At 47.0% G+C, this 12313-nt stretch overlaps 1 protein-coding gene across 2 annotated transcripts in view; it reads left to right on the top strand.

The window, feature by feature from the left end:
- PRKCB (protein kinase C beta) overlaps positions 1-10671 on the top strand; it is a 388950-nt gene extending 378279 nt beyond the window's left edge. The window contains exon 17 of one of the 2 annotated variants that reach the window (XM_047780291.1): positions 3732-10671. In XM_047780291.1, coding sequence (XP_047636247.1) covers positions 3732-3890 — 159 coding nt within the window. In that variant the 3' untranslated portion in view covers positions 3891-10671. The remainder of the gene's footprint in view (positions 1-3731) is intronic. The other variant, XM_047780292.1, reaches the window with a different exon arrangement.
- Positions 10672-12313: the final 1642 nt, after the last annotated feature.

Here is a 12313-nt window from a genome sequence, read left to right as displayed (position 1 = left end):
TTTAATAAACGCAAGGCAGTTTCATCAGTATGTAAAACTTAAAGATCATTGAACACACCCCATTGTAGGAAGCACCTGCTGTCTGGAGGGATTTGGAATGGGAGACAAGGACCAATACTGCTTACAGCTAGAATATGTTGAGCTTTTTCTCCGTGCCTGGCGCGGTATCAGTCCCACACAGGACCTCACTTTATCCTCATCACAACCCCGTGTGAGAAAAATGAGACTCGTCCCCAGCGTAGCAAAGAGGAAACAGCCTCGAAGGGACATAGCTGGAGCCGCGTGGCGAGTGGGCAGTGATATCAGGATTCTAACCCTTGTCTGCAGGCTCCAGTACCTGGGCTTCTGTCCACCCCAGAAGGAAGGGAGCGGGAGCCAAGGCTCTCTGCACACTCATCCAGTACCTCTGCTTCCTTTGAAGCTTGAAAGAGGAGCTTGTACCACCTGGTTTGCGCGACTTACCTTCCCTCTTCCGAAGACGGAAGGTCAGCGGCAGCTCCCTTCCACCTCCTCCCAGCTGCCAAATGCCGTGGCCCACATTTTCAGCAGCTTCCCTGCCTGACCTCTTGGAGATGTTTGAGCTGTAACAGTGCCCTGTACTTGGGTTCCTCCCCATTCTTGGCTTGTCGGCTGCAGCTTTCTCCCACTCTCCTCTTACTGCTCTAAGTGTTAGGAGGAATATTCTCTATAGCAAATGGCCATCAAATACCCATCTCAGAGTTCCTGTTGTGGTCCAGTGGGTTAAGGTGCCGATGTTGTCTCCATGAAGATGCAGACTCGATCCCTAGCTTCATTCAGTGGGTTAAGAATCCAGCTTTGGGAGTTCCCGTTATGGTGTAGTGATAATGAAATCAACTAGGATCCATGAGGACACAGGTTCAATCCCTGGCCTTGCTCAGTGGGTTAAGGATCCAGCATTGCCTTGAGCTGTGGTATAGGTCGAAGATGCCGCTCAGGTGTCACTGTGCTAAGGCGTAGGCTGGTGGCTACAGCTCCAGTTAGACCCCCAGCCTGGGAACTTCCAGATGCCATGGGAAGGCCCTAAAAAGCAGGAAAAAAAAAAAAAAATCCATCTTTGTTGAAAGCTGTGCTGTAGGCACAGATGTGGCCCAGATCTCATGTGGCTGTAGCTGTGGCTTAGGCCACAGCTGCAGCTCCAATTTGACCCCTGGCCCAGGAACTTCCATATGTTGTGGCTATGGCTGTAAAAAGGAAAAACAAAACAAACAAAAAACCTACCTCACAGGGTAGTTATGTGAATTAAAAAGCTCATGTATGCAACACACTTAACAAATGTCAGTGGCCTAGAAAGTGCTCAGTGGTTTTAAGAACCATTATTTATCTTTTTTTTTTTTTCACCCTCCATAGTCTGTCCTTTTTAAAAAAAAAAATTGGAGTTCCCGTCGTGGCTCAGTGGTTAACGAATCCGACTAGGAACCATGAGGTTGCGGTTTGGTCCCTGCCCTTGCTCAGTGGGGGTTAACGATCCGGCGTTGCCGTGAGCTGTGGTGTAGGTTGCAGACGCGGCTCGGATCCCGCGTTGCTGTGGCACTGGCATAGGCCGGTGGCTACAGCTCCGATTCAACCCCTAGCCTGGGAACCTCCATATGCCGTGGGAGCGGCCCCAGAAAAGACAAAAAAAAAAAAAAATTAAGACCTTTCTCCTGAGCTCCAGAACCCATACTTCTGACTCCCTCAGATCTTCTTTTATTTATTTTTTCCTTTTTTCTTTTGACAGCCACACCCTCAACATATGGAAGTTTCCAGGCTAGGGGTTGAATCAGACCTGTAGCTGCCAGCCTCTGCAGCAGCCACAGCCACACCGGGTCCTTAACCCACAGAGCACGGTCAGGAATTGAACCTGCATCCTCATGGACCATATGTCCAGTTCTTAACCCACTGAGCCACAATGGGAACTCCCAGCTCTTCTCCTAGAAGCTCAAGGGTCCCTCAAAATCATCACATCCAACATGGAAATAGTCGCCTTTCTGAATTCTCCTGCCTTCTTTTTTTTTTTTTTTTTTTGCATTTTTGCTATTTCTTGGGCCGCTCCCGCGGCATATGGAGGTTCCCAGGCTGGGGTCAAATTGGAGCTGTAGCCACCGGCCTATGCCAGAGTCACAGCAACGCGGGATCCGAGCCGCGTCTGCGACCTGCTCCACAGCTCACGGCAACACCGGATCGTTAACCCACTGAGCAAGGGCAGGGACCAAACCCGCAACCTCATGGTTCCTAGTCGGATTCGTTAACCACTGCGCCATGATGGGAACTCCTCTCCTGCCTTCTTTGTCTTTGGGATTGCTATAATCGTGTCCTCTTTCCTCTACACCAGGAAAGAGACCTCATCAACCCCAACCTTGGCTCCTCTTCCTTCCCTCCCCTTCCCCATGCCCTGTGGCCAGTACCCAGCCCACCAACCATTCTGGCAAGATGGCGCCAGGAGCTTGGGCTCTGACGTCAGACGGACCCGGTTTACGCAGCAGCTCTGCCGTTCCTTAGCAGTGGGACCCTGAACACATTACATAACTTCCTTGGCCCCTGTCTCCTCATCTGTACGATAGGGATGACAATAATTTTCCACTTCATGGGCTTGCTGAGAGGAAGAAATCAGATACTACAAGGAAGGAGCCTTCCGGGGTGCCTGGAACATAGCAAATGCATCATAAAGATTAATCTTAATAAATTTATTATTAAATATTAATAATAATTATTATTATTATTACTACTGCTACTACGCTTTCTTAGGGGGTGGTGGCCTCCCTGTGGACAATGAAACCCTTAGAAGTTTCAGGCAAATGGGTTCGCCGGTGAGGAATGGAAAAGGGCTGGATTTAGTGACTTGTCCCTTCTCATTGGATGGGAACTGGCGCGTGCATGTCTGTGCACTCATGCATAAGTGTACACACACACACACACACACATGTTGTCACTCTGCCTCAGACCAGTTCCTTTCCCTAAAGCAGGGCAGCGGGATGAGTGAGAAATGGCGATGGTTTTCTCTCTAGAGCCAGGTCCCCTCACCAAGCCCTGAGTTGGGTTTCATCCCACACCCTTGGTTCCCATCTGGAGTGAGAAGAGTTGTGTTTATTTCCTGGCTCCTTGTAATTAAGGGTCAGTGACCTTTCCCGCTTACCCAGGACCTCGTGGTTGCCCAGTCACGGTAGCCTCAAAGCCAGGTCTTGAGATCTTTCTCCATCCACTGGAGGTTGTATACTCCTGTCTCTGTGGCGCTGGAAAACACCTGTTGTACCTAAGAGCCAGAAGACAGCGCTTTGAGGGGCCTGCTGCTTAAATTTGGGATCTCCCAGGTGATGTATCCATGGGTCATGACTTTGCATCTTGTGCCACAAGCGACAGCTCAGGGACCTTAATCTCATCTCCTTCCGCAGGGGAGCTTGGCCACCTCCTTGGGGTGGGGTTGAGGGGACATGCCACATGCCACCTGCCCCACCATCCCATGCCTTTGCCATCCAGCTCCTGACTGCCCAGAAGGATACCAGGGCAGTTCAAGAGCTACGGACACTGAAGGTCGGGAACCCAAGGTCATATGCCAGTCAACAGTCATGAGAATTTTGCATTTTCTGTTGCTCTCATTTCTGATCATTGAAACAGTCTCTCCGAGAGAGTGAAAAGGACGGGCTTGGAGAAAACATCCCCCCATTTTGTTTGGTTCTGGTTTTTGTTTTTATTTTTGTCCACCCACCACAAATTCTTCTCTTCCCCTTCCATAGTGTGGGCGAAATGCTGAAAACTTCGACCGATTTTTCACCCGCCATCCACCAGTCCTAACACCTCCTGACCAGGAAGTCATCAGGAATATTGACCAATCAGAATTCGAAGGATTTTCCTTTGTTAACTCTGAATTTTTAAAACCTGAAGTCAAGAGCTAAGTAGCTGTGTAGATCTCCGTCCTTCATTTCTGTCATGCAAGCTCGACAGCTATTGTGGTGACCTTTTTTTTTTTTTTTTTTCATTGCAAAGTTGCATCCATGTTTTCTTTGTTGATGAGCCTAGAGTGACCATGTTTCAGGGACCCAAATGTCCTCAGGTAGTTTGGAGCATCTCTGTGAGATGGGATTGTGCAGATGGCATGTTGAAAATGTGGCTGCATAATTAGCGCCTTATCAAAGTCCTCTCAGCCTTTTTATTCCCTAGCATGTCAGCAAAGCAGATCCAGTGGGGACAGAACGTGTCTGCGTTCTTTCCTTCCCCCCTGCCCCCCCCCACCCCGTGCTGCCATTTTCACACATCTCCCCAACTCCGACCATCCAGAGGAGACGCTTCCTGCCAAATACGCGGATAATCAAATGCTAGCAGGCATCTCCCCCTTCCGGACCAGGGGGGGCTTGCCTTGTATCCAAGAAGGTGGTTGCTTTGACTTCGAGGGCATTTCCTCCCACGCTGCCTGGTTTGGCGGCATCGGGCGCTTTGAAAAGAACATGCTAGAAATACAATTCTGCTTGTTTTTTTCTTTTATAAAAAAAAAAAAAACTCAAGGTTGAGAAGATTCTTCAGCCCTTTTAAAAATTCCAAGAGTGTGCTTTTAGACCATTTCCATCTCAAGGCACCTCAAGGAGTCATAAGGCAACCCACTTGGGAGCTCCCTCAAGGCTGTTCCTTTCTGATGCTCTGTGTCCCTGGTCACCTTCCTCCCCAAACTACTTGAAGAGGGCATTTGGACCTCCTCTCTGAAAAGACATGGTCACTCTAGCACGGTCCAGAAGGGCCATGGTTTGCCATTACATTTCAAACCTTATTTGCTTTGGGGTTTTATTTCTGTCATTGTTCAAATGCAAAAAATAATAATAATAACAGTAATAATAATGACTCACTTTCATTACACATGCTTTGAAATATGTGTCCAAATGTTATTAACCACAACGACCTGCTTTGATTTACCAAGAAGACGGCTCTGGAGCCTGGCAGACCCATGCCTGTGTGGATGGGATTTGTCTAGGTCTGTCGTTGGCTTTGGAAAGCTAATTAAGAGCTCTGAGAAAGACACCATTCTTGAAGCCTCGCCAGTTGTATTCTTCACTTTGATGTTGTTTTGCGAGATGTTTGTGGAAATGTTTGTATCTGGATATCTGTTATGTGCCATTTTTCTTCTAGCATCGAGATACAATAAAAAAAAAAGAAAGAAAGAAAGCAAGAAAGAAGAAGAAATGCTATTTCAAGGAAAATGGCTCTCTTTGCAAAACATGGACCCAAACTATAAAAATGGGGCCTCCTGAGGCTTCTGGATAGAAAAAATGAAATCCGGAGCTTAATGTTGGCCCTAGTGCTCAGCCAGTCAGAAAGGCTGGGGCTGTGGGCCCTTCAGGGACTCCTGGTGGCCTGCAATGGGGTGGGGTGAGCTGTCTGGGGGGCCTTTAATGGTAGCAGAGCTCAAGGCCCACTTTCTCACCAGAGTCAAGTGTAGCTTTATGAGCCCCCAGAAGCCCAAGGAAACCCCTTGAGTGGAGAAATCCCATTTGCCTCTGAGCAGACGAGGGCAGCAGGTGGTTCTCCATTGCTGCCTCCTGTCCCCTGCTGTCTTTAGGCAGCCCTACGGAGAACTCTTGTCCCGAGTCAAGGGATTTCCAAAAGTGCCAGGACCTCTACGAGACCATCAAGGGGACTCAAAGAACTTGACAAATGTCCTTGAAGCAAGACTGATCATTAGGAAAACCATGATTTGATTGGCACTTCGGCCAAGCGGTGGATCTTCACTCCTTTCTGCCCGCACCCACCTCCTTGCTGTGGGCTTTGGGACCATCCCGCCTGCTGCCATCATGGTAGCCACATAGACCTTAAGGGATGCAAACGTGAGGTCCCAGCGGCCAGGTTTAGGAGGCTAGAGAAGGAAGGGAATCGGGGCAGAACCCCCTCATTGGATTGGCATCTGGAGGGAGGAAGGGACATGCCCAGTGTCAGCCAGCTGAGATGATGGATGCAACCCCAGTTTCCTGCTTCTTGGCGCCGGCCTCTTTCTGCTCTGTAACTGGCATCTCTGAGCGGTGCCCACCCACAGACAAGTTATTGGAGGTCTTCATCTGGCTGTTGGGTGACCAGGTCTTTCCCTGGATATGCTCTCGGGAAGATTAAAAGCCATGGAGAAACATTGGACCATTGACAAGTGATTAGAAACAACTTTGGAAAACAATGCAGGATGGCTGGATGGATAGACAGACAGATAGGTAGAGATACAGAAAGATAGGTAAGATAGATAGATGATAGATACATAGATAGATAGATGATAGATACATAAAAATAGGCAGATATAACTAGAAATAATATACTGTATATATATAAATATATATTGCACTCTACATATTCCAAATTGCTGCCATTATTTTTCAAAAGTTTAATAGTTTGCAGAAATAGGTATCAAGCCAAAGTCTCTGTTCCCCCAACACACGGAGCTGAGGGTTGGTCAGGGAAGCCTTCCGTGGAAGGGAGGGATCATTCATTAGCATTCCTGCAGTTGCCTTTTCAAGTGCAGACGAGGCTGCGCAACAGAGCTTTCACCATGGATCATCCCAGGGGAAAACTGCAAATGTATCCAAGAAGGAAGATTTTTTTCATTTCTTTTTTGCAGTCCTCCATACCCTCCATTCATTCACCCAGGCAGCATTTATGGAGCAACGACTCTGTGCTGGGCTCTTTCTTGGGGTGCCAGGAGCATGGTGGAGAATTATGAAGATGCAGTCCAAGAGGGCAGTCATTAAAAGCATGGTGTGACCTAGAGATAACTAGGTTCTTCCGGGAAGGCTTCTTTTAAGACAGAAGACGTTGGAGTTCCCTGGTTGGTTTGGTGGTTAAGGATCTAGCATTGTCACTGCTATGGCTCAAGTCGCTCCTGTGATGTGGGTTCAGTCCCTGACCCGGGAACTTCTGAGGGCTGGGTGCAGCCAAAGGAAGGGAGGAAGGAAGAAATTGTCAAAAGTCTAAGAGGCTGAAGGAGGAAGGTGCAGCAGTGGTAGGAAGGTAGCTGGGCCGAATTTTCTTCTAAAAAGCCAAAGGCACAGTCTCCATACTTGAATAGATCACAGAATCACCAAGATTTGAGCAGAGACAGATGCCTGTATGGAGAGAGGAACCTGGGTTTGTAACCTGCAAGCATCACCCTTTCTGGGCCTCAGGGAGACCCTGCCCCTGGCTTGATACCACCTGGTTCTTCTAGATGAGACAAATTGAGATCTTTCCAAAAGAACTTAAGTTAGAGATGATTTTTTTTTCTTTTTACGGCTGTACCTGCGGCACATGGAAGTTCCCTGGCTTGGGGTTGAATCAGAGCTGCAGCTGCTGGCCTCCACCACAGCCCCAGCAACACCAGATCCGTGCTGCATCTGCAACTTGTGCTGCAGCTTTCAGAAAAGCCGGATCTTGAACGCACTGAATGAGCCCAGGGATCAAACCCACATTCTGACAGAGACTATGTCAGGTCCTTAACCCAGGGAGCCACAAGAGGAGCTCCAGAGGAGAATTTTTAAAAAGAAACTAAATAAGAAAATCCAAAGAAAATCCTAAACACCGTTCACCTGGGCCATGGCTAGTTGTCTACCAGGATCTTAGAATCTCTCATCTCTTAGACTTCTCACTAACCTGCCTCTCTTCTAAGAAAGCACAGGGCCACGGTCATGGTGACCCTCTTGGGGGATTACTAGGCAGCCAATGGAATCAGGACCCCCTCCTTAGATGAGTGAGACTATTCTAATATGGCTTCAGATAATATCAGCCCACAGAGGGATTGTCCCAACAGAGAGGCTCACTCTTTCCCAACATCTAGGGTAGAATTCAATGGTATTTTCTATGAGGATCTGCCCATAAAGGCAAGTCTTCTTTTTGGACCATGTGGCTGATTGAAGCATGAGTCATCACCAGCACAAGTGGGGAAAGGCTTTCAAAATTGGGGCTGGTGGGAAGGGACCCTCAGCTGGAGGCCCATGGGCAGGGAATGCCAACATGGGGAGACTGAAAGGAGGAGGCTGCCTGGATCATATCTAGATCTGAGATATGAGCTCTCAGATCTCAAAGGGGCCTGACACAGTTCTCTCCAGATTGGGGCTCGCAACGGGGCTCTCATGTCAGAGACCCAGAGGATCAATGGGAAGGAATTTCATAGTGTTGCCATAGAACGAGGTCTCCAGCTTGGGGACAACTGTTAAGTTGGAAAAAAACAAAGAAGCTCCCCTCTAGTCGAGTCTTCAGTCATTGATTCATTCATTCAACAGATAAATGGGGAAGACCTGCCATGTACCCAGTCTTGGTCCTGGAAATACACAGACAAGGGCCCTCCCCTCCTGGAGAGAGGCAATAAACAACCATGACAGTTTCTGAGAGCAGCCAGTGCAATGAAGACAAAAAGATGCTAGGGTGTGACTTGTAGGGTCCAGAGCAGGATGCCCAGGCCATATTAAAGGAAGAGGTGGCATTCAAGCTTTTCTCTGAACACAGGGAAGAATGCATTCAGCGCCTAGGACAGCCCAGGACAGCTGGCAGCAGACAGGACAAGACAAAGGAGGATGGGTGGGGCATGGCAGGAGATGGCCCACCATCCAGAAAACAACCCCACCAGCATCTTCAGCTCACTCCCCTTTGGCCATGCTTGCTGAAGTGTATTCCGTCTGCCCTCCTCACTCCCACACCCCACATATGCACTGCAGCTGTAAGTGGGGGGGTCCTTAGGGACCTTTACCTATCTCAAGGGAGCAGCCAGAAAGAAGACATTCTTGTAAGAGGTATTTTGTAATGGAAAATGAGCCCAAGAGTGAGAAATCCTTGCCAGCCAGTACCATTTAGGGGTTAAACCTAAAGCAGAGAGGACCATTGGCCAAACTCGAGCAAATCAGTCAATCTTCATGGACCCCCCTCTCCTTCCAATTTGACATCACTCTGGTTTCAGCCAGGTAACCCACCAGGTACCAGGGAAACCCATGCATTATCTTTGGTTGTCCTGCAATAAATCAGCCATCAAGCTGCACCCCCCGCCCCGCACGCGCGCCCCCTCACCTCCCTGTCAGAGGAGCTGAGATGAAGATAATTAAGAGCAGTGTGGTCGGGTAAAAATCACCAACCCCCTGTGCAATCTTGGGCAAGTCACTTTATCCTTCTGTGCCTTGGTTTTCTCTTATATCAAAGTGCAGGAGGTGAGGAGCTCTCCCTGCCCCCAGGTGGGTGGTAAGGATGGGAGGGTCATAGGCTGATAAGGACTCAGAAGGTTTCACACAGATGTGAAATCTTATTAGCCCACACGCTGACATTACCTGGTAAAATCTGCCCCAAACTGTCGTTAGTAAACTGGGATTAATGCTACTCCCCCCCCCCCAAAAAAAAAGAAATGCCAGATGCACTAAGAGGATAGAATGTTTGTTTTAAGGCTGCCCTTCCAGACTAATAGTTTGTTGACTAGATACATTGCTGGGAAAAACCTGGCTGATGAAGACCCAAATTCTAGACTGTGGGTGGATTTCTGAGCATCTCTTAAAAGCCTAGATTACACCAGGGAATGTGGGGTGGAGAGTGATCCATTCCTTTCATTAAGCAGTGATCTGATTTCTCCATGCTACCTTCCGGGGAAATTCATTAGAAATAATGAAAGAAGTCTCCTGGCCACAGGGGGCGCTCTTGAATGGTTTTCTCCCAGATGAGCTACCCCATGACTACATCTATGACATGACACGTGGTAAGAAGTAGTTTCCAACTCAATTCATCTCGTAGCCAAAGAAAATGGAACGAACACATGCATGCACGCACACACATGCACGTGCACGCACATACACACATACCCCTATCTGGCAATCCTTAGAGAAATTCAATGTCTCATTTTCTTTTTTAGAAACTCTCCAAGTTTTCTCTCCTGAAGCCAGTATACAATGTGAAAGGAAAGCTAGGGGATGGTATCCCAATGGAGCTGCTAAAACCTGTCAATATAAGGGCTCCTCCCAGCTCTGCCCATGAGATGTCATCAGCTTCCCAATAACTGGCATGTCTCCTTCTTCTTATGCTGTGTTAATGTGTTTGCTTTCCATTTGGCAGAGAGACAAGCGAGACACCTCCAATTTCGACAAAGAGTTCACCAGACAGCCTGTGGAACTCACGCCTACTGATAAACTCTTCATCATGAACTTGGACCAAAACGAATTTGCTGGCTTCTCCTATACTAACCCAGAGTTTGTCATTAATGTGTAGGCGAATGCAAACCCCATTGTAACGCCTGGAGTGTAAGACTTCAGGCCAAGTGTATGTATCAATTCTAGTCTTCCAGGATTCATGGTGCATATGCTGGCATTCAACACGTGGAAAGCTTGTCCTAGAGGGCTTTTCTTTGTATGTGTAGCTTGCTAGTTTGTTTTCTACATTTGAAAAATGTTTAGTTTAGAGTAAGCGCTTTATCCAATTATAGAGGTACAATTTTCCAAACTTCCAGAAGCCCATCAAACAAACAGATGATGTCAAAACTACTGTGTCTAATACCAAAATGCTTCAGTATTTGTAATTTTTAAAGTCAGAAGCTAATGTTCCTGGTAAAAGTTTTTACAGTTATTCAATAATATCTCCCTTGGATGCTAAGCATGACTGGTATTTTTAAAAATTGTGAGTAAGCTTTGCAGTTACTGTGAACTATTGTCTCTTGGAGGAAATTTTTGTTTAAGAATTGATATGATTAAACAGTTAATATATGCAAAATCTCGTTTACACGTCTGCTTTTAAATAGAATCCAGTGCAGAGGTTACAAACTGGAGAGCCATAGGCTGAGGCATAGATGAGCTTTGTTTCACTTGCACAGAATTTTATTTAATTGAAATCACCGTCAACATTAAGAAACGGAATTTTCATGTACATTTCTGGACTTTCAGATTCCCTTAAAAATCAGAAGATTGGCAGCACTAGACCTATATGTCCACGTGGAAGTGATTCAACAGAACCGAGAAATGGCTGTCTCCTTTAAAAGGAGTGTGTGCTCTCATTTTACCCCAGTCTCCACCATTCCCGATTGCACTACACTCTCATCCACTTCCCTGGATGCCGTATCCATTTAAGGTTGAGACCTCTGCCATTTTGAAGTCACAGGCTTACTAACCTTAATATTTTCCTGTTCTCATAATCAAGGTATCTGCTCAGTCATCCAGTTGAGTGGTTTGTGTGTATTAAATCCTCAAGCACAAAATACGTGACAGCAATTTCATTGTGGCCATGACAAAAGTAAGCAAGAAGGCTGGTTCCAGGACAGAACACTTCCACGGTCCATGAAGATGCCACTAGTATTTGTAAAACCACTTGCCTGTTACTCTTCTACTTTAGCATCTGCCAAAAACCAGAACAAAACAAATGAAGGTTTGCCCTTTTCTCAACAGCCATTCTGGTCCAAGGAGGCCAGAAAGGAGGGGAAAATAGGGAAGATCACTTTTAAAAGTTGTTGGCATGCCTAGGAACCCCAGTCTCTCTGAGATCAGAGTGTGAGTCTGACACCTTCTTCTCTGAATGAAATCATGCTTCTCTTCTCTTTCTGAATGATGTAGTAGTCCAGGGGATAGCACATGCCTTTGTAGCTGCTAATGCCATAGAGTAGCCAAAAAGAGCAGATCTGTCACACCAAGTATATCATGACTCCACACAATTTATTCATCTTCCTGCTCCTTGGAAGATGCCCAGTAATGGGCATTGGGCAAATACACTGAAGCCACTGTTCCTAGTGCACTCTGCAAAATTTTAGAAACTCTACCCATTAAAATTGGGTAAAGCCAACCCAAAGAAGAAACCGTGTTCTATGCATCACAAATAGAAAACAAAAATCTGTGGATTTCTATACATGTTGGCATGTCCCCTTTATGATGATATTACCGCAGAGGTTGCTCTTGCTACTTTTGACTCCTCCCTCTTTCATGCCAGCCCCGCATATTTTCTCTCTTTGTTGGGTATAACCAGGTTTTCATTTCATAAATATTGAGCCCCAGCTCTGAGCCAGGCATGGTTCTGGTGCTGAGGACATTGAGACCAGCAAGACCATCCAGGACTTTCCACTCACAGGCACAGGAAGACGGCAGAAGTGCCAGCCTCTCATCTTCCTGGGATCGCTTTCAGTGAGAAAGAGTGGGAGTTCCTATAAAAGCCCTGAAGTTGTCTCTGACTGGCTTAGCCTGGTCCCATGAACATCCCTGAACCAAACACTGTGTCTAAGGTGGAGAGGGGCGGTGAGTGAGGTACTTGAATTGGCCAGACCTTAGTTGTTGTAGTTATCTATTGCTGTGTAACAAATTACCCTGAAACTTTGAAACAACAAATATTTATTACCTCTCAGTGTTTGTTGGCAGGAATCTGAGTATGGTTT

This window comes from Phacochoerus africanus, chromosome 5 (genome assembly GCF_016906955.1).
Source record: "Phacochoerus africanus isolate WHEZ1 chromosome 5, ROS_Pafr_v1, whole genome shotgun sequence".
Lineage (NCBI taxonomy): Eukaryota > Metazoa > Chordata > Mammalia > Artiodactyla > Suidae > Phacochoerus > Phacochoerus africanus.
Note: the sequence above shows the minus strand (reverse complement) of the source record. Positions and strands in the feature narration are given on the sequence as shown.